The following is a 22,842-nucleotide window of genomic DNA, read 5'->3' as shown; positions in this document are numbered from 1 at the left end:
TAGCTTGTTGCCATGTCTGTAGTCTCAGACAACAGACTATTGAGCTCTCTGCAAATCAAGAAGTCAACTGCACATCTGAGAACTTGGAGGCATCTCGTAAGAGGAGCAGATGGCTCATCCAAAAAAAACCCAACCAACACCCAACCCCAAATTAAAATCGGCATTTCTTCTCATCCTGCACATTTAAATGTGGAACTAATTGCCACAGAAGGTCGTGGATTTTAAAACCGCTTGCACATGTTTGAAAAGTAAATCAACAACCCACCAAGGATTATAAATTATTAAAGCCACCAGCTCTGGTTCAGGACATTCTTCGGCAATTGATTCTGGCTGCTGTAGAAGACAGGAGGCCAGGCTAGATGGACCTTTGGTTTCATGTGGTGTGATCCATTCTGTATTCTTATTTAAGACAAGAAGAATCAACAATATCAATTCATTCCTGTTGGAAAAGTGTAAGGTAACCTTCTTGGTAGTCACAACGCAGCGCTCCCAGGCAGGATGCTGTTAGAGCCGACACATCTTGCTCTGTCCCTCTGGGTCGTTTCCCCCTCGTTTCTATATGTACAGGGTGGCTGAAGTCAACACAGCTCAAAAAAACCCTTGGATGTATTTTTGCTAGGTGACAAAGGCATAGCTATGTTTTTGTGAGTTACAGCACACCTAACAACAACCGGGGTGAACCTGCCAGCTCATTTGAAAAGGCTTTGGATGAGTCCCTTAATTGGGAGCCTCTGCCCTGCCAGGGAACTTCTCAGAGCATCAGGAGCTTTTGGCAATCAGCTGAAGACGCTTGCTGCAAGCTCCTGCGCAAGCCAACATAATACTGGCTTGTGTTTTATGAAGAAATAAAACGTGAAGAATATGTACTTGGAGAAAGTGAAGCAACTACATCAGCAACCAATACGTGGTTGCAATAATGTAATTAAACAAATTGCAAAGGGCCTGATGAAGATTTCATAATTTACTTTGCAACAGCAGTATCTCAAAATATCTGCATCTGTGCTAGTGTGATGCCCTATCTAAGGGCTTTGAGACCAGGGCAGCCAAACATCAGAAGCCAGCCTGGACAGGGAGACATTTTAGTAGGGTTTAATTACTGCCATGGTGTGCTCTTAGGAGATCAGTCAGAGCAAAGGTCCACCCGGCCACCTCTCCCGACCCAAGCAGGGACCAGATGCCTGCAGAAAGCAAGCCAACCCTGCGGGGAACCATATGGTGACACCATCTCGGTGTCACTTGGCCTCCTCACTTCCAGCTGTCCGGGCTTTTGAGCTCTTACCCTCCAAAGCCTCTGGGAGGGTTTTGTTTCAGGGCTTTGCCAACAGCTTTTCCAAATCCTTTAAAAGCTTTCGGTGTTTCCCGCGTCTCAAGGTGATGGGTCAAAATCCATCAGCCATCACCCCTGCCTCCAAGGTCTTGCCTGACTTTATGGGCAGGGATCTACCCGGGGAGGAAAAGAGGGTGGCAAATACAGCTCTAATGGCTGAAATACCTTTTAAGATCACTTGATGCTTGTAGGAAGTGTAAAAAGCAGCTGACGTGATGGATGAAATAACTTCCAGCCGGCCCTTGGAGGCTATGTGTCACATCCACGGTCCATGAGCTACACACACAGTACTGCAGGTGCTGGGCAGGAGAAAGGCTACAAAACACCCTGGACTTAAAAAAAGCCCCATTATTTAGCAACAGGGGTGATAAAAACTGCTTCCCAACTTGCTCCTGCCTAGTAGCCAAAGTTAAAAAGGGTCTTTTTTGGTTGTTTTTAGACTCATTCTCTGCACAACATCTGAATCATTGCTTCAATTTTATGATGACCATCACCACTACAGGTACATCTTCATCTCCATGGGGCTCCTGGCTGGAAAACTACATTATCCTGAGCTGAATATCTACCCTATGGCTGCTTTTTCTTTCTTTTTTTTTTTTTCCCTGTTCCTAACTGGGCTGAAATGGGAATAGTGAATCTCTTTGCATCGTGACCCCTAGTGTGACAGGTGAGCAAGGACAGCTTCGTGCCAAGGCTGTAAGCAAGAGAAATCACTGTAAACGGGAACCTTCCATAATTGTCCCAGCCAGGACGACATAGCCCATTTTCCCATCCCTTTTCCATCACAGATCCCATTTGCTTTCTTACACCGTAATTTTGCTGCTCCCCAGACCCTTCCCCAACAGTCTTGGGTGGTTGGATGCGTCTTTCCCAAGCACGCTGATTGCAACAGAAGGAGCAGTACTTCTCCCTGGAGAAACTGAAATTAAACTATATTATGCTATAGGTTATATGTATCTTTTATATGTATTATTTTAAATCTCTCTCTCTCTTATAATGCCACCCTGAGATGAGACTCCTGTTTGCCACGTATATACCTGTGCGATCACCTCTATGTGACAGAGCAATAAACATTTCCAATCCTCCATCCCATTCTCTTTTCCCAAGAAAATTCAAGACAATTAGATTAATAGGTCAGCAGATAGTAAGGTTTTAGTGGAAGCATGGTACCATGAGGAAGATGTCCATGTCCATGTACCATGTCCAATGAAGATGAAACATGATTCTACGTTCACTGAGAAGTTCAGTCAAGGACATTGAAAAAGCTTTTCTAGGCACAACTGTTCAGGCATAGTGAGGGCTGAGAGAAATGACAGGGTATTTAGTAAATTAAAACTTGTTAGGTATCTCCCAACAGGTGATTTGTAATAAGCAGAAATTTGTGCGCATAAAATAAAAGGAAGAATTGGCAACATTTGGCAGCAAGGGAGTGTGCAGAATACCCTGTGTTACTGTGAGAGTGAAGATCAGTCTGAACAGGAGCATCCATTTTACAAAATAAAATAAAATAACAATAAATTTAAAATAAAATAAAATAAAAGCCACTCCAGCTTGCACTCTTCCCTTCCAGGACGGCCAAGGAGGCTGTGAAGTGTACGGGGCACTGTGTGTGGGTCTTGCAAAACCAAAAATATTTGAAGACACCAGCATGCAAATCCATTTTACCATCTACCAAGTTAGCTATTTTCTAACTGCTGAGAACTGGTCTTATTCCCCCAGCATTTGAACCTAGTAAATAAATCTCTATAGTCCTTTGAAAGTTGTTAGTGAGCAGCAGGGGAAAAGAATTTCTGGGAAAAAAGAAACAGAACAGGTAAGAAATAAGATAGAAAGGGCAAGAAAGAAGATAGCAGGGCAGCAAGGTGGGGGACTTAATTGCCAAAACCTGGAAACCCATTTAAGTTTTTAATGACAAATCGCATTTTTAGGTTCTTATCTGGGAAAAGGAGTAATGTAAAGGTCAGTTTAGCAGTAGCATCATTGCAACTACACAGAAGCAAACTCGGAATTAGAGCAGGAAGAAGAGGAGCATGAGCAGGACCCCAGCACCTCTTGCAGCATTTATAGAGATTTAATAAAAATGATTAATTCTGAAGTCTGACTCATAACCCTGGCTGCAGCAAGAGAAAACAACCATACATTAGAAAAAGAAACAAATCGATATCATTGCCAATACTCTAATGTCCTATTTACTGAGGCCGTATTCTCATCTCAGCCATCAACTACCAGACCTTTTAAAAAGTTTTTGAGATTATATTCAGTTCCTACATTAATTTATGAATAAATAAAGCTCTGACATTGCCAGCTGCAATTCTGATTTAATGAGTCACTAATATTTCCCTGTGCATTACTACTTTTTTCTGATGCCTCCTGACAACATCCGTCACAGCAATTCACACTATTTTAAGTGGGAAATATGGTGTAAAGTTTTTGGAAGGTCAGCAAGGAAATTGTCATTTGACATTCCTACCCATACAGATATACACTGTTTTACTGCTCCTGCAAATTATCAGCGCACAAAACATATCCTAGGGATTTTGGGGAGGTAGAGGAGAGGCGGTTGCTCTAACATTGGGAAAATAACTACACAGGAGCCTTCAGAGGCAGAGGTATAAACAGGAAATAATATGAATTTTCCTGAAAGGAAGATATGTTGTTATGTCCCATGAGAGACAGGTAGTACCATACTTAATCTCATATCATCGTGAAGGTAACAAAAAATTTATATATATCTGTTACAGTAGCTCAAATATCACTATAATCGTCACCATGGCAGAGCACCTCCTGCATGACCCAAAGACCACAATTTCTTCTTCACCCTATGCACCATGAACACATTTTTAAAAAATAATAAACAAAAAAATCTGTATTTTATTCTTTACAAATGAGAAGGATGAACAGAGAGGCCATCCTTTGGCCGGGGCTCTCTGCACCAAGCAGGAGCTTCCTCCGGCGGTCCCATCCGCGAGCCAACTGCCATGACACTTGAGGCAGGAAGGCTTCCCAAATTCCCACACTTTTTCCATCTGCCATGCCCTAAAATAAATCATTGCAGTCACCAAGACATCCTTGTCTCCTCAAGCTGGCTGTTACCCTGCTCACAGTCAAGTGAATCTGTGTTTCGCTTTGGCTTAATTACATCACAAATACATGCCCGCATGGATTTATAAATCAACACAATCGAAGATGATAAACTCCAAATGAAAAACAATTTCATTATTTTCAAAGACAGGTCACATGGACAAACAAGCAAACTAAGTGGCTTTCAAAATAAAACTGTGTTTCTATAACCCTGTTTTGCCTCACTAGTGTCCACCCCAGCCATACTGAAATAGCTACCTCTTCTGGTAACTGCATTAAAAATGCTCTTCTCAAAGACAACAGCCTAGAAACACAGTAAAATAGCCTTAAAACAAGCTGTTGTTTTCATCTTACTATATGGCAAACATTTTTGCTAAAACCTTTTCATATGTTTGTGTTAGTTTAAATTGAAGTGTGGCATCCATATTTCCATTACTTTTTTCAGTACAATGCACTCCCAGCGTTTATATTTATACATAGATACATAAAATAGATATACATCTATTGTGGAGTCCAGGGCAAGCCCTGTCTCAGCTTCAGCTTGGCTACTCTCCTAAATTCTTCCTCTCTTGCCACTACCCAGGAGACTTGAGGCTGCTGAGTGTTTAGGGATCCCCTCTTTTAAAAGCCAACGTACCCACCAGAAAATCCCGGCTATCAGACCTCGAGAGTTGGCCAGTTTGGTCAAAGCGTTATGAACTGAACTATGAATATTTCTTTCAGAATCCCTCTCCTGCTCACCCAGGTGGGCTCCATCGCGGCCGCTCCAAAACATCAGCCCTCTGCCACGTGCCACTGCTCTTTTGCCCCATGGTCCGGAGCTCCTCCTGCATCCCAAACCCAGGTGAAACCCACAGCACCCAAAACGACAGCTCTATCTAAATGCAATGTATGATGTAATATATAATGTAACAGTAAGGAGGCGACGGCTCAAACTCTTCCTCTTTTGAGTTGGTCTATGGGAAAGAATTTCTGAAGGAGAAGGAGCCTTCTCTTATATTCCAAGATTTGCTTTTCTGTCCTCTTTTCTTCCCCCATTGTTCTCTGTAAGACTGTCTGCCACAGACTAAACTGTGTTTTCCATCCACTGAGAGGGATGGATGGCCACTCCAAAACCATCATCTCTGCAAGAGGATGCGGTTTGGTCCAGACAGATGATCTCGTGCAAGGATTCAGCTGTGTGATACCACCAAGGCAGCACAGTGTAATTATTAGTCACTTTTTGTACGTGAGCCACAAAGTCACACTGAGGTATTTTCCTTTGCTTATTTGCATGAATTGTTATTTCTGTGTTGATAGAAATAATTATTGTAAACAGCCTTATAAAATGTTTTCTTTCCAACTAAGAAAACGTCACAAAAAATAACTGATTGCGAGTACACTGTAAATTATGTATTGCTATACCGAAAATGACACATCTGCTATCTCGGTGCCAATTAGCCAGGAAGGTAAGAGAACAACGTAACAGTTGGGAGCCTTGAGTATTCCTGTAAGATAATGTGGCTGATCACTTCACAACTTGTTTTGTTCCTGCTGGTGTGCAATAGGATACTGTGAAATAATGTGCACCATCTGCTGCGAGTGTGGAAAATGGAATAATGTATATCATCACCCAATGTCTAGGTCAGTACACGTATTTTTGTGAGGGACTAGAAGGTATTTGTTATCTTTCCTCCTGCTGTCCAGCACTACACTGAATGGACACTGCAACTCTTATTTTATATTGTCAAGAAAGAATGTCTTTTAGTTGTTACTATGTCCTACACACATGAAATCGCAACATGATTTAATAGCGTGGAATTAAGTATTGCTAAGCAAGTCCTGGTAAAGTTTTGAAAAATGAGTCAAAGATGAAAAAGTAAAGAAAATACACTAAAAATTCAATTTTATCTTGAGCTCTCAGCCATAACCATATTTTACAGTAGTAGAAACATCCTAAAGGCTTCCCAAGTCACTGAACAGTGATGTCTTACACAGTCCTGAAAGATATTAATTTATTAGCAATTTATTGAGCTGCTGGATGCTTTACATTACAGTATTTTCACACTATTCAGTTGAAATCTAGCTACAGAACTACCAAGCCTATCAGCAAACCGGAAGGTACGGTACTTCAGGTATGCCAACTCCCTAGCAAAAAAATATGTCAGTATTATGGTTTCCTCGCTTGTTGAGAACACACTCTCAATTATTGGGCTTCTGTTTAGTTTCAGAAGATGAAAGTTGTTATGTATTGAATATTTAAATATATGCAGACAAGTATTTATTGTAAATTAACTAATCTCAGTCTGAGCCAGCTAGCCAAAATACTGTATTTGAAATGCTGAGAAATTCTCATCATGGTGGTGCTGTGTGTCACTAGAACTGTTTTAGGAATGGAAGGTGGGAAATCCCTTTTATTTCCCATATTGGGTCTTCTTCAAAAGATGGTTTTGTTTGGCACACTATTGCCTGCTCTCACAGAGTGGATGCCACGATATATTTGGTGTTGTTTTAAAAACATACCAGCTCTAAGAGTCAAGTTTCTGTGAGGGTCTAAACAAATAAAGAAAAAAGTGTTTCTATTTTATGTGTTTGTGGGGGAAATTTAAAATTATAGTCCACCTCCATCTTAGTATTAAAAAAGTAACCAAAATAAGGACATTTATTTAATAACCATATTATTTTATAATTAATGTATAGATTTGCAGCAGCAAGACTCAAGTTTTGTGCTGGATACATCTCCCTGGCTGCCAAGAAATGACACAAAATTTGGCCTTCAAATGTTCTGCTGCCTTCTTTTTGGAAGAAGGCTGATTTAGGAGGGATTGAACACGGTACCACAGCATCAAAGAGAAGCCCAATAGCTCTTATGCACAGATAAATACCCAGGATGGGATGAGTGTTTGTCCATTAAGATGAATGGGTGCCCCAGATTCCTGACTAAAGCACGTTTTACTATTCCGATTCTTATTCCACCCTATGGAAATAAAGCATATTTTTATAATAATCGCTTGTTGAATATGTGATTACAGTTTCTCTTCTTTTAGTTCATCCCCAAAGAAAAACAGGTCACTCACACACAATTCTCCAAAATCATATATACATAGTAAGACAATTTAAAAACCACCACCACTGCCCTGCCTTCAGCCGTCTACTCCATCAAGACCACAATTATGCTCTTACCATACATGAAAAATACTCCAGAGTTGCAAAATGTCAAGCATTTTGACCTTCAAATGCGTAGTCAGGGAAGATAGTGCAAAGATAAACTATTTTCTGATGTCTACAAACACAGGAAGACCTACATTTGGCCACTCAGCTGCAGAACAAACCATGTTTCCCCATTTAGGTGCAGCCTCCCTGCAACATGCCGACACCAAGTGACAATGCCCAACTCCAAAAGCATAAACCCACTCCCAAACTCTTTCCAAATTGCAACAGCCCTCTGAAGGCTGCAAAAGCCCTTGAAAAATTATCTCAATGTAAGAGCTACATCATAAGGGGCACTTACCCTTGAAGGGCTTTTTCTCCAAACCAATCTCCCTTCCCTAGAGTACGGAGAAAGACCGGATCTTCACTGGGGGAGTCTTCACGAGTAACGTTCACCTGTTGAAAAGCCAAAACACCCCAGCATTTAGAAAACTTTTAATTAACACATAAAACCCGTTTGTTCAGAGAGGGGTTCCTCATCTCCCTAATCTCTCAGGAAAAGCTCCAGTCCGTATCTCCTCTGGGAACCACGTAATTCTCCAGAGTCCTGCACTCTTCCCTCAGCATCACCAACAAACCATCCAAGAAAATGAGCATTTATTTTCCACTAAGGTACCTACTACTCTTGCAAAAATACAATACTTGTGGTTTTTTGAAGGTTTTAACTAAACATGGAGTTGGCTGCACAAGCACAGTCATTGCCCATACAGAGTCAGCAGCAGAAATAGGTTCCAAATATTTTCTGTGTATTAGACAGACACATGGCACAGGCTTCTGTCAGCTTTGTTCCGCATGATTCCTTGCATTGCTAAGTTCACTTAAGGGAAAGGAATAACAAAAATAATCTACATTTAGACACAATTGAAATGAAACAGTTTGGAGCATTATAGGAGGAAAGATGCCACCTCCCCTTTTTACTATCTCTCAAATTCAGGGAGGGGATAACTAGCTGGAGCAAAAATCAAGTATTTTCACTGAAGTTTAAAGGAAAATACCATCTTATTTTTAATTTTTTTTTATTTCTGCAGTGATAGAGAAAAGCAATTACTGCTGATGGAAAGCAGACTTTCTACCCACTGTAAAACCATGGGTAGTATAACCTAGTGTAAGCCTAAGTTGAAGAAGCTGGCACTGCAATAACAGGAAGATGACTCCACATCTGTGAGTGATGATTTCCTATCACCAGGGCACCCTGTTTATTTTCTGAAACTATTTCAGAAGAAAAATAGTAATTGATCATCTGAACACCCTTGGCACTGGTTTCCTGTGCCAGTATGGGATATAAATCCCAGCTGCCATGTAATGACAAAGCCCATGACATCCCTCTGGGTGCTGAGGATGGCATGACATACCAAGGATGCAAAGAGCTCCATGAAAGATGAATGTTCTTGAAGTAATGGCCCTCTGTGAGAAATATTTCTTCCTTTTCAGCTGTTATCAGAGGTAACTCATACCTCTTACAGTATGAGAAGGCAGGTGAAATACAAACCCCTGCTAGCAGCGCATGGTGGGGATCACCTCTCCCAACGTTAACCACCTATAAATCTAGTTGTCCAAACTCTGTCTATGGTCAGTGGAGAGGGACAGGCATTTCCAAAGCTTGAGTTGTCCAAAATTTAATTGGGATGAGCAACTCTCTGGAGGTACCTTGCTTGCATACACCAGAAAAATCTCTCATCTGCTTCTCCTTTTCCAGCTGTTTAGCTTTAATCAGAGTTTTTGCATATGCAAATGCACAAAGCCAAAACCTGGGACATCAGACATATCCTTTTGGATTTAGAGACATTGTAGTTGTAATTTCACTACTCAATTTACGGTTGTGGCCCACACCTTCTCCCATCTCTTTTATGGATGGTAAACCCAGTGGGTTTGAGGCATTAATGAGCGCTCAGTCTACATCACGCTACATTTAACATCTGCAGTGACTCACCGAAGATCAGATGAGGGTAGGGAACGCGTAATGGATAAGCCAGGAACATTCGTAGCTGATGAAAAAAAACTTGGGCAAACAAAAGGAACTTTAATGTAGGTTTAAGCTCTTTCTCCGTGACCTCCACTCATCCTAAGCAATGAGTGCTAAGGGATTATGGAAACGTGATTTCTATATGGTTCAAAGCGATGAGCCATTTGAATAGCCACGGAACCAATGAAGAACCGACATTAAATTGGTGCCACGCCATGGCTTTTAAAGGGAAAACGGTGCACAATGGCACAGCATGGCCCATGCTGCCTCCAGGTAAAGGCAAGGTACAGAGCAAGCATGGAGCAGCAGCACTTAGCAAGCAGAAGGGACCGAGCTGTTTTCATCTGATGTATTATTCAACAGATTTCTGCGTGCAGGGTGTTTTGAACACACTTCTGATTTCTATTCACTTGGACTAGAGGAAATACGCTAAAATAAATAAACTAAATGAGCTCAGGAGTGGGATCAAGTGCAGCGGATGTTGCTGATGGAGAAAAAGGGAAAAAGGATTCTGCTCCTAAAAGAGCTATACATGGAGAATGGGCTGAAAGAAAACGCAAGTCTTTCTAAGCATTTCTGAGAGAAGTGCTGGGCTCAGAAGTGTAAAAAATCTTCTCTGTTCACTTGACTGTCACTACAGACACTCTGACATAAAAGGCAAGGCAGAGTTTTTATGAGTAGCTCTCGCTGGTAACGCTCATGCAATGCTGCTGAACGCAGAAAGTACATGTGAGGTCCCAGGTACGTGAGCTGCAGCCAGCATCTTTTCTGGCTTATTAAGCTGCCTGGGTCGGGTTTTAGCATGTGACATGGCACATTATGTGCCCCTGCTTCAGAACGTCCCAAGCAGCATACAGTGATTTGTTAATTCTATATTTCATTGCTATTTATTCCATATTTCACTGGTGAGGCTTTATTTCTCCTATCCTGGGCTGCATCCTTAGCATGGGTTAGTTATTACATCCATTGTGTAGTTCTTCTGTCCCAATACAGGCGTTAAAATTAAATGCTATCAGTCACTGATACCTCTTTTGCAAATCAGTAAGCTTGGAAGAGAAAACTGGGCAGAATTTAACCATCCCTGTGGAAAATCCGATCAAAACATGAGGATCCAGCTGAGGGTCTGGGAATTTCTCAGCAAGCCTATGTGCGTTGTTTTATTTTAGCTACCTTTTTCTGGCCACCAGCTGTCGTAGTAAGATAAAGTAGCAAAGCCCAGGGATAAAGCCAAGGAGGATCTCAAGCAGGACTACAGGGCTCTGGGGCAATGGCCAAGGGCATGGGTGGTTTTCTCCTCCATCATGCAGGTGAGGTGTAAGGGCTTGAGGAGGTGCAGGTCAACAACTGATTGCCCAGCTGGTGTCAACAACAGAGATTTGGTTTTCACAACCAAGGGACTCTCTTTGGAGATTGAGGACTGCTAGGAAGAGATGGGTTACACCTGAACAAGTGGGGCAAAAGCATCGTTGCCAACAGGCTGCTCAACTTGGCAAGGAGGTCTTCAAACACTCAACAAGGGAAGAAGGCACACACTCCCATTATTTTTGCCCATTAAAAAAGGGAAAAAAAAAAATATTTGAAGCATGCATCATGGTTGTCCTTATTCTGGGAGAAGAGGAAATCTCACTTCTGAGAGGAGAGAAGCAAAAAGGCATGAGGGAATACCACCAAACTTGGATTTCTGCAGTCTGTGATTGTCTTCATTTCAGAAGCTTGAGGTTCAACAAGGCCAAGTGCCAGGTCCTGCACTTCGGTCACAGGAACCCGATGCAGCGCTACAGGCTTGGGGAAGAGTGGCTGGAAAGCTGCCCGGCAGAGAAAGATCTGGGGGTGCTGGTTGACAGCGGCTGAATATGAGCCAGCAGTGTGCCCAGACGGCCAAGAAGGCCAACGGCATCCTGGCCTGTATCAGAAATAGCGTGGCCAGCAGGAGCAGGGAGGTGATTGTCCCCCTGTACTTGGCACTGGTGAGGCCGCACCTCGAGTCCTGTGTTCAGTTTTGGGCCCCTCGCTACAGGAAAGACATGGAGGGGCTGGAGCGTGTCCAGAGAAGGGCAACCAAGTTGGTGAGGGGCCTGGAGCACAAGTCTTATGAGGAGCCGCTGAGGGAACTGGGGTTGTTTAGTCTGGAGAAGAGGAGGCTGAGGGGAGACCTTATCGCTCTCTACAACTACCTGAAGGGGGGTTGCAGTGAGGTGGGTGCTGGTCTCTTCTGTCAGGTGGCTGGAGATAGGACGAGAGGAAATGGCCTCAACTTGCATCAGGGGAGGTTTAGATTGGATATTAGGAAAAATTTCTTTACTGAAAGGGTTGTCAGGTATTGGAACAGGCTGCCCGGGGAAGTCGTTGAGTCACCATCCCCGGAGGTATGCAAAAAGTGCGTAGACAAGGCACTTCAGAACATGGTTTAGTGGCCACGGCTGATGGTTGAACTCGATGATCTTGAAGGTCTTTTCCAACCTAAATGATTCTATTATTCTGTGATTCTTGTCCATGACTATCTTATTCATCTGAAAAAGATCATTTTTTTCCTCCGATGAAGATTGGCTCCTGGAGATAGAGTAGAAGATGACGGTGAAAATCTAGTTTTAGTACCCAAGAGCCGACAGCTGCCTTGGGAGAGAACCCAACGGCGTGTACAACACCCATGCTCTTCCTCTATGGATGCCATGGGGTTTTTGCTACCCTTAATTATGCACGGCCAGCATTAATATGTGCCTTGGTGCAAACATCAGATCCAGGAACCAGGAGGCTGTGGTTGGCCTACCTCCAAGCATATTTATCCATTTATGTTTATTTTCACTGTATTGCATCTCATCTGCAGTGGGAAATCACTGTGTGCTCCCTTGAATATCTCCATCCTGCTATGTGGAAAGAAGCCAAGTGTTTCTCAAGTGTAATAGTATTAGGCCAGCTAAAAAAATAATAAAAAAAAATTGAATGGAAGGAAAAACCTTGTTCTATAAAATCCCATCAGGATTTTATGGGAAAAGAGGTCAAAAAGCATATTTTCCTTGTGAGCAGTGGAACAGAAACTTGGACCTTTTTTCTTCCCCAAGGAGAGAGCTCAGACTTCTCTGGCTTCCTGTTATTTAATTTGGAGAAGCTGAGAAGTGATAGCCATGGGAATGAAGTCTGGAAATCAGCCCTGTAAGAGGGATACTTAGCAAAGAAAATGTTGAGTATTGTAGGGTATAATGTTAAAAAAAATAATTGAGCTTTTTGGTCATTTACTGAGAGACCCGACAACTGTTTTCAACCCCAAAGTGTTCACTGTGAGCACGTGTGTAAAACAGCATGAGATCTATTTTTTCCCCTTCAGGCCACTCTTCCCTACTGATACAGCGCCAAGAAGTTTAATTAAATGTCAAGTGCTGCAACATTTGTGCCACGGGAAGGGGAGAGAGAAAGTGCTGGCTGGCACTGAATTTTCAGAGCTCGTCATCACCATCGTTGCCATCACCCCACTCGCCTTTGAAGGGTGTCAACTTACCTTTCCTTTGCTGATTATAAAGAAAGTGTCCCCTCGAGCACCTTGTCGTATAATATACTCTCCACTTTCATAGTGCGTCTGTAAGAAAAAAAATAAAAATTAAGATGAACAAACAGAATCAGAGACTGTTATTCAGCAGATAGTTTGGCAGTTTTGCAAGATAACGCTTATGGAAACATAACCCTGGACCAATTTTATCCCAGTCTGACATTGGCCGTGATTTAAAAATTGTCCTGTGTAGAGGAATATAATAATTAAAATGGAACCGTTTATGGCTTGCCCATTTTTCTTCTTACTGTGCTAGTGCCAGTTTTTGCCCAGATGAATTACCCTCACAGCCTAAATCCATTTATACTAAGTAAACCAGACAGAGGAATTTTCAACAGAGAATATGGTACATGAACTAAACTGCAATAGTATGTCCATTGTAAAAATAGTTCTTTTCCTTTTTTTTCTTTTTTTTTTTGGTTTTAGTATTTTTCCAGCTTTGCTAGCAAGGGCTTTATTCAACAAATAATTTTTGCTCTTCTCCTGTTATTATAGTAGTTTAATCCATCCTTTTTGCCTCATTCTGTGGAATATTCCTTGCTAAATTGTGTCACAGCTTATCAATGCTTGCATCTAAACTTACCAGGATAGCTTCATCCCCTGTATTACCCCATCAAAATCAATATGCATTTATACATCACCAAAAAAAAAAAAAGCCAATATTTTCTAAATAAAGACTTTACATTCATATTTAGCTCGCCCAAACCCTGGCATGTTCTTCAGAGATGCTCTGCCCCCTGCAAATTCAACAAACATCAGCTCAATAGCAAGCGGAGGCAGGGGAATGCTAAGAGCTTCACACCCAACATCTCTACCCACGTCTCCTACTGGACAAATGACTGCTGGGTTTTTTTAATCAAGCCCCCGCAGAGAGCTGCAGGTGTCCGGTCCGCTGTGCCCCAGCACCAATTTGTACAAAACCTCCCCCAAAATACGCTGTGCTCTGGCTTGGGTGTTGTTTGAAGCCACACTAAAGCACAAAGCCCCACAAAAGACGGCCAGATCTTTTAATCCCAAAGTATGTATAAACAACAGCAAGGATGGGTTTGAGCTAAGAGAGAGGAATTAATCAGAACCCTACATTTTGGATAAGCTTGAGATGTTTTCTGTCAAGGGTATTTTACTGACCTGTGTTTGTTTATTTATCTCTACAGTCAACTTTTTTGGTGCCACTTACAAACTGGTAACAGAATCCAACATGAAAATAAATAGGTAAAGGGTCATGTAAATGTGTCTGAGAAAAACAACTCCTTGGTTTGGGAGCACTGGGCATATGGGGATATTAATGAAAAGTAATTGTCGTAGAAAAAAGAAAATATATCTAAGGGAACTATGATACAGAATTAATTAGGTTAGTTCTTTAAAGTACATATAGTTAGGCAGTGGGTGCTTATGCCACCCTCAAAAAAATTCTGGGTAAATCAAATCAGAAAGTCAAAGCAGTATGTTAGTAATTAATACTCTTCAGACTCTCCAGAAGATTAATAAATTAAAAAATACAGTTCTCTATCAGAATCACAAATACTGAATATTATCATGTCAGTTTTCAGAAAAGGGACCAGGGAAGGTGGGTCAGGAAGACTAATTTGTGGGTTGCCCAGATCCTGAACGGGCTCTGATGGAACTAAAAACTGCAGCATTTTTCCTATTTCTACGTGCCAGAGTGGGAAAAGGGAAAAAACCCTGGAGGAGACCATGGACACAAAGTCACAGAGTTTTTCTTCTTACATAGGGTGTTTCTGGACAGTAGATTTTGAGGACGCACATTTTGAGCACCCAGGTTGAGACTCCTTGAACGGGCCTGATTTTGTAAGGTGTTGGGATCATACCCACTGAGGTGGAATCTTGTAGGCACCCAAAAATGTAATGATTGAACATACTGGTCAACAGGTTTCCAATTTTAGTACAGGCAAGCTATATTCATTAGACATATTAAACTGCTACTGCTTTTATGACTTTTGTGCAATTTTCAGCTGATACTGCCTTAGAGCTGACTCTCAACTTCTGGCCAAATAACACACTCAGCACGGCAAAACCTTCTTCCTAAAAGGCCCTTTCTTGGTCTTAGTCACCGGCTACAACTGCACCAACAACCTAGCACCGAGACTCAGTCCTGCTGCCGTATCTGATTCCCACCCATGAGTCCTCCCAACCATTGCCCACCCATGAGTGCTCCCAACCTTCCAACCCAGGATTCTACTCAAGGAATGGAAGGAGAACAAATCTGAGCTTTGAAAGATTTTGAAGGGGCCTCTTACTTTAGCATCTCTTGTCTACTGTAATTTTTCTTTTCCTGGGCTCTAATCTCATTCAAAATACTGCAAGTCCCTCTTCCAACATCCAAATTATATTCCTCTAGTCCTTGCTGGAGTGCCCAATCGCACAGAGCTTTCATTTCACTTGACCTCCTCCTCATCGGCACCTCTCTCCATGCCCTTCCTGCGGTCCACATCTTCATCTTTATGTATTTCAGCCCATTTCTTTCACAGCTAATTCCACTTGGCCTCACCACAATTCTTCTTGCTTGAATCAACCTGTCCTTCCCCATTCTCTAACAACACTCTTCCTCTTAAATCCTCCTTTTCTAACACAAATCAACTCATCTGTGTGCTTTGCCCTTCTAACCAAATTATTTCTGTCTGTTTAGACTGAAAGCACTGTGCAAAGCAGGCAAAGCACGTAAGTGCTCACTTAGGACATATGCAAATAAAAATAAAAACAAGCCTCTTGCTTTTAGCCAGCCACGTATAAGGTAGCAATACCTTCTCAGGTACATACGGTGCCATTATACAAAGTCATCTGAAGAAGCGCTTTGGCAAATGTTGCACATATTCATGATATAGCTGATTTGTATTTTAGCAACACAAGCATGGTTTCATCTAGAGAAAACCAGTCCAAGAACAATAGAAGGAAAACCAAGAATTCCTACAGCTTTGCAATGGTGTGGTGGCACATGCAAAGGAATACTATTTGAATTAAAATCACAAAAAAGAAAAGCAGTAAAGCCAGCGGGTTCAGTGTGTCTTTACTAGCTTTAGAATGACCTCACTGCTTCTTCTGGACTTGCATTTGCAAGATTCAATTCAATGGCTGAGCTCTAGCGAGCTGTTGGAAGCCAGACTCTCTTGAAGGGGATCCTTCTGATGGAGAGAACAACAATTTATTGGCATCTTCTTAAATTCTAGCTTCAAAGCCCTGTTTATTCTGGTCAAAGAATTTCCAGAGTGCCTTTAAAATAGGTAACAAATATTTCTATCCCACCTGTGCAGTCACAAATGAATAAAAAAAATTATGCAACTAGTGTAACAACCCAGATTTGGGCTTAGAACATGGATCTTTTTGGTTTTAGACTTTTCTCCCAAGAGAAAGGGACTCTGGACAGAATACTGTATTTTCAGAGGCAATACCAAAGTTCAGTGATGAAAGCTAATTTAATATCTCAGACAGATTTCACTGAAACCTAAGCATCACATAGGTTTTTGAGCATACTTCTTAAGACACAGCTCCTTCAGGCCACAAGAAAATTAAAGCAAAACACAGAAATTAATTCCTAGCCAGAAGAGTTGACCAGAGTACCTTAACTATTCTTACATTTTCTTCTCCTCAGCAGAAAACCGGAGCTGAAATCCAGCATAAAAATGAAACTGAGAAAACCCAAATAGAAACGTGGGCTGCAGAAATACAGCTGTACAACCTGCCAAGGTCGAGATAACCAGGCAGCAAAGCTAATAGTTATAAGGGTCTTGTGTGTGCAGGTGGAAAAAAAAAAGGTTATAACTAAGGCATCGAGGTCCCAGTTTGGCATCAAAGTCTGAGAAAGTCGGCAGTCAAAAAACCAGCAGTGTTAAAGCTGAGAAATTACTGCTGGGAACACTCATATACCAGCAAGCCACAAATGTGTATTTCAAGAGCTTTGGCAAATGGGGATAAAGGCTCAGCTTCGATGAATTATAAATGTTACAAAATTTAGAGGATTTGTCATGCTAACTAGACTGTTGTTTTATAAAGTAACACCGGGCCCTTAAGGTACTTCTCTATGGAGTGAAAGCTGCTTTATCACCTCTTGAATAACCCCCCAGTCCCCTAGTACCCCATTTTCCTATATAAAAAAAATACCAGTCTAAACCAGTAAGGGGTTGCATCCTTAGCGATGCAGGGATGTCCATGGGGATGCAGAGTGCATGCCAGGCTTGCGACCCAAACACGTGTTTATCAGAGGACAGTTAACTGCTCCAATAAGAGGTTTCTTCCTAAGAAAATAAGGGATAAAATAAAAATAAGGGATTAAAAAAAAAGTGTCTTGTTTTTTCTTCTTTTTTGGCACATGCAAAACTTCCAAAATTAAAGATTGAAGGTTTCCTTAAAAAGAATTAATTCTTCCATTAATATTCATGGATCTGATTTCAGTATCTGTCCTGTACATAGCTTAACCCCTATAAGCATTTAAATACTTGTAAAATAAAGGCTCCAATTCTTTCCAGTGAAGCTTAACTCTGAACTCAAAGCCACACCATTATATTTACAGAAAGAATGTGTCAGGCAGGAAAAAAAAATACAAACAAGGGAAAGCTCTAATTAGCTTTCTCAGGGAAAGAAGAACAGGTCCTTAACCAAAATGTTTTAATAGGAAACAAACCCGAAATATGTATAAGCAAGAGGAAGTCATGTACATATTAGATAAACTCAAATTTCCCTTAAATTTACTTCATCAATGCCAAGGCAAGCCCAACAGGAGGAAGGAAAACAAAAAAATAATTAGACAGCCAGCCCAATTAGTATTTCGAAGTCCCTGGAGCATTTCTCAACTGCTGTAAGCCTGCAGAGTGTCAGCGGAGCATTTCCAGCACCTCAGACCAGTCCATCCTCTGAACCCTCAACCTTTATTTCTCTGTAACTCCTTTTTTTTTTCCCCTTGCAAATTCTGCATAATGCCAACTTGTTAACTCTCGGATCCTTGCCTCAGACAACTGCCAGCTTCTGGTCTATTGTACAGTGTCAAATAAGAGTTTTCAGGATCAGGAGCACCCTTATTTTTAACAATACCTGGGATATTTTTTTTCAAATATTTTTTGTGATTAACACAAAATTAAGGAGCTGAACTAATAGTTGTTGTTGTGTTTTTTTTTTTTAAATGTAACTGGTTTGTTACAAACTAATACAGCATACTAGAAAACTTTTGGAACAAGCAGAGCTGTGTAATCATCTGTTTTCCTTTATAATCCTCATTTTCTCACTAAGAACTCAAAGGGATCACATTGAGTTCAACTAAATAACATTGGAAAGGGCTAGCTCTCACCTGTGAGAGCTACAGCCCATCCAGGCAACTCTTTCCCTTCATGTTTCTATATCAAATAACATCATGTAACATTAGGAAGGCTGGAGAGAATGGGTTTAAATAGCATTTTTGATAGATTAGGGGGTCAAAACATGGCATTTGAAATGAATGCAACTCTAAAGAGATTTAAAACAATTTCTAGGCTAGATCTGTGAAACTAGCATGAAGGTTTCTGGCCATCGACAAGCCAAGAGCCATCCCAGTGACACCAGTGACTTGTCTGGGCTCCTGGTGCAGCCCTGTTTTAGGAAGCAGCGACGGGAAGAGGCTGTCAGGTCTCATTTCTGACTTACCTCCAACCCAAGATCTCCAAAATGAGCCATTTATGATACGTGGTCGCTGGCTCTGCTTCCCTGCGTGGCTGGCCAGGTAGATCAGCAGAAAATAAAGTATTACTCCCAAAGCATGGGAGACCCACACAATCTCTCAGCCACTTTCAAACATGAAGTAAAATATATCAACTTAGATCACTATGGATTGATAAGTACTGCAGCCTCCCCCCCATATAAACCAACACCTTGATTTAAAAGCAATTCAGACAATGCAGACAGAATAGAAGCCTTGAATTTATCTTGATTTTAGGAAGAGCAAGAACTTCAACATCTGAACTGGGATCAGGTAGTGAACACTGCATCTTGCTCCCATCCTTAAGCTCTCCATTGCCATCAACTTTACCATCATCTTCAAGTACTTCAGGTTTTAATACTTAGGGTGAAAGCCTAAGCACGTCTAGAATATAGCTGGAAGTAGAAAGACATACTAAATTTACACTACTGGAGTAAAACAACAGAAATCAGATTTCTTAGGAAAATGTTACTCAAGTATAAATGAAAGCTGTTTGGCGGGTCCAAACTAGATGTAGATATAATGAATATCCAATGTACATTGAGCATACTGAAATCTAGGTATCAAACAGTCAGAGCCCTTTATTAACTGTTACCGTCCCACCAAACTATCAATTCCCCTTAGAAAAAATATAAAATTGAAATTAAGTTGTTTAAAAAAAACCAAACCAAACCCTAAACAAGGCCAGTTTCAATGCAACACCACAGCCAGATTTTAATCCAATGCTGTACTGCTCTGTGTCTAAATGGCCTTCAGGTGTTTAGGTTAAAATCAATGTCAGCATACAGAGAAGCTTAAATCTTTCACAAAGTATCTTTTCCAACCTAAATTAAGACAAGTCCTGGAAGCTCTTCCTCCCTTTGAAGTCCTCCTACGTGGCTCATCAGCACAACAAATGCCTCTCTCCTGGAGATCCCCATGTTGCCTGGTAATAGCAGCTTCTATAAAAAACCTTTTTTCCCCCTTTCTTCTATTGCCAATTTTACTTAAAGCTAAGAAAAAATCCTAGTGCCAAGGGGAAAAAAATGTATACTCAGTGGGTTTGATAGGGTAAGACACTGATAAGCCTCCCTGATGTGCTCAACATACCCTACAGAAGAACTAGCAGAGGCGCAGAGCACCCCATGATCGAGTCAGATTATGCTCTAAAAAAAATCAAATATCCTGCTTTATGAAGTCCTCCGTCCCGTGTAGAATGCCAATGTGCTGCCCCAGCCTTGAGTGGAGAAACACCCCATGTAATTAAAGCTCTCTTAAGAAGTAATTGGATTTTTACGAGACCAATCTTGCGTTGAATATTGACAAAATTAGAAACAGTGAGGCATCAGCTGCAACAACAAATTTTGATGATAACTGCTTTTTCAAGTCACTGTGCTCCCCAACACCAAAACTGCAAGTCCTCACCAACCCAAACCCCCCACTTGATAAAAGACCAAATGAATGGGCTTGTCTGAGCACACGTACAAACCCGATCAGGTGCTCTCAGCGATCACCCAATACCATCCGTCTCAGAAAAGTTGTGTGCAATTAATTTCCACCACTAGCCATTACACAAGTGTAGCACCACACACTGCATTTGCTTTCTCCTTCTTTTTTTCTTTGTTTGCAATGGTGACATCATGGCTAGAAGGAGGTGCGGGTGTCCGAAATCTGAATTTCTGTACCTCATCCTTCCCAGAGAGGTTTCCATCACAACCCTCCATTGTGCACAGAAAGGACTCACAGCTCATAAACTCACAGTATTGCACTAACGGGAGGAAAAACCAGCTTTCTTACTTCCCAACGCTATACCCAAAAAGCCAACTCTTTGTTTAGTGGGAACAACCAAAGCAGAGCAGCTCCGATGGACACCCCTGCAAGGGTGGCCAGATGCACGCACAAGAGCTGGGCACTGTGCAGGACCTAGACTTGTGCCACCATCATCTGTGCCAACCACAAGAGCTTCAGATGCCTTGCCCCACTTTCAGCACTCTTCACGTGCCACCACATTGTGACAAAGTCCTCCTCCACAGCACTCTAAGGCACACCTTGCCCACCACAGAGAAAACCGGAGCTTTGCAACTTCAGACGCCCACGTTTGGGTGAAGGCTTTGGTCCACCAACCTTTCTTTGTCAGTAGCCAACTTCACCTGGAGCTTCTGCTCCCGACCACCATCAAAGACTGAGAAGTTTTTAAAGCCTGACCAAGTGTTGACACAGGTTTCATGGAGAAACCTCGATGCTGGAGACAAACCCAATGGTTAAACTTCAGAAAACCTCATTTTTCCTCCAGCTGGACGCCTTTGACTGCTGTGTTTATACTGAGAACATTTGGAAAAGGGTGGAAAATAGACTGTGTGTTTGGAGCGCTACGTAACCCACGTCAGCTGTGGCACCAAGAGGCCAAAACCCTGCCAAAGGTCATGTCAGGGGAGCAGAAACACAAAGGTGTCTTTGAAATGAGGACTTTTACTCCCTGCAGCCAGGTTTGCAGCACATAAACCACTGAGGGCAATACAGGTTTGATGACAGAGCTCAATGTATAATCCATCTCCCCCAAGGTGTTTGTTTGGTTTTTTTTTTTTAAAAAATACATCTAAACATGTTATTTTGCTGGTGGTTTAAAAACCATCAGCAAAACTCTAAACATAAGCAGCCTTCAAAATACTTTTGTTTCTCTTCTGGACTTTCTGCCTTAAACTTTTTTTCAAGTCTGAAATGACAATAGCAATGCTAACAAAATAGAATTTTTTTTAAAAAAAAAGTTAGTTTGAAAAACGCTGCAAACCCAAGCAAGTTAATGTTGGTCTTCTGTATTGAATTCCTTAGGAATCATAAAACTTTGTTTCCTTGGTTTTACTATGTGTCACACTCCCATGAATTATCTAAAAATGCTTCTCCTTGAAACAGCCGAAGGGCAAAATTATCACACTGTGGTCCTCCCCTTATTTATCCTGTGAATCAAAGCGCAGCAGATGGGTCTGATTTTTGACGCTCAAGATGTCTCAATACCCCTCCAAACAGCAGCTTAATTAAAGTTAAGCAAGTGGGAAATTACAATGAGAAAGACGCACAGTTGATGGGAAGCGAGGGTTAACTCGTGCCTTTTAATTCAACATCATTACGGAGGACAGGGTTGGGAAAGCAGATGAGGAAGGATAAACCCAACAGACAGGGAATGCTGTGGAGCAGCTTGTCCCATGTCCGCCTGCCACCATATGTTGGGAGATGAGGAAGCGCAGACTGGCCCATTTTTGGGTCTCACAGCAGGAATTAGTACATTATTAGCACACCTCCATCATCCCAAATGGTTGTGAACTTGAGCTGGAAACCTGTGGATGACTCTATGGCAACCTGGGGTTGCAAACCCTGATCTTCAGATTCACCTGGCTCCAACTGAGCTGCAGTCTTCTGCAGGAGATTTTTCTTTTTCTCACTCATGGATTACAAACTTACTCTTCCTTCTTAAAAAACAAGCTCTTTGAATTCAAACTAGGTATTTGAATATATATTTTAAATTCAAAGCTGTTTTGTAATAGTTACAGGAGACTGTCGCCTTGGTAAAGCCTTGCGGTGAACATTTTGTACTGCACTCGTTCACTGTGGCTTCTTAATGGACTGTGACAGCAATGAGAAAACAACATGCTCCTGGGCACATTTTGGATAGTCTGGGTGTCTCCTCTAATTGTGGTGTCTTCTGCAGTTTACAGGTCGCTTCTGAGTCCCACAAAAGCATCCCCTGAACAGTAATAGTCTTAATGCACCTAAAGGGACTATTTGCGTGTGGATGCTCCGGTCCAGCATATGGAATAACACAAATCACTCTAAACAGGGGGTTTATCTGTCCTCGACTGAGGTTGTCTTTGCATGCTCATGAGAAAGTAGTTAAGAATCTGATAATAAAACAAGCTACAGATCAAACAAGGAGCAACTGGTATACTAAGAAATGCCTTTTCCTTAGACTAAAAAAAAAAGTTGGTGGCATACCTCCTAATATCAAGATACAGTATGTGCTTCTGAGAAGTTGGTCACATTGATTGCTCCAGCTGAGAGGAATATAACAGGATGTATGGTAGCAAAGA

The 22,842-nt window shown here is 41.6% G+C and overlaps 1 protein-coding gene across 1 annotated transcript in view; it reads right to left on the bottom strand.

Annotated features, from left to right (window-relative positions):
- Positions 1-7,894: 7,894 nt before the first annotated feature.
- PRKG1 (protein kinase, cGMP-dependent, type I) overlaps positions 7,895-22,842 on the bottom strand; it is a 363,786-nt gene continuing 348,838 nt past the window's right edge. The window contains exons 6-7 of the mRNA XM_010565944.1: positions 13,054-13,131; positions 7,895-7,993 (exon numbers count right to left, since the gene is read on the bottom strand). Of these exons, the coding sequence (XP_010564246.1) occupies positions 7,895-7,993; positions 13,054-13,131 (177 nt within the window). The remainder of the gene's footprint in view (positions 7,994-13,053; positions 13,132-22,842) is intronic.

This window comes from Haliaeetus leucocephalus, unplaced genomic scaffold, assembly GCF_000737465.1.
Source record: "Haliaeetus leucocephalus isolate CR32 unplaced genomic scaffold, Haliaeetus_leucocephalus-4.0 Scaffold198, whole genome shotgun sequence".
NCBI lineage: Eukaryota > Metazoa > Chordata > Aves > Accipitriformes > Accipitridae > Haliaeetus > Haliaeetus leucocephalus.
Note: the sequence above shows the minus strand (reverse complement) of the source record. Positions and strands in the feature narration are given on the sequence as shown.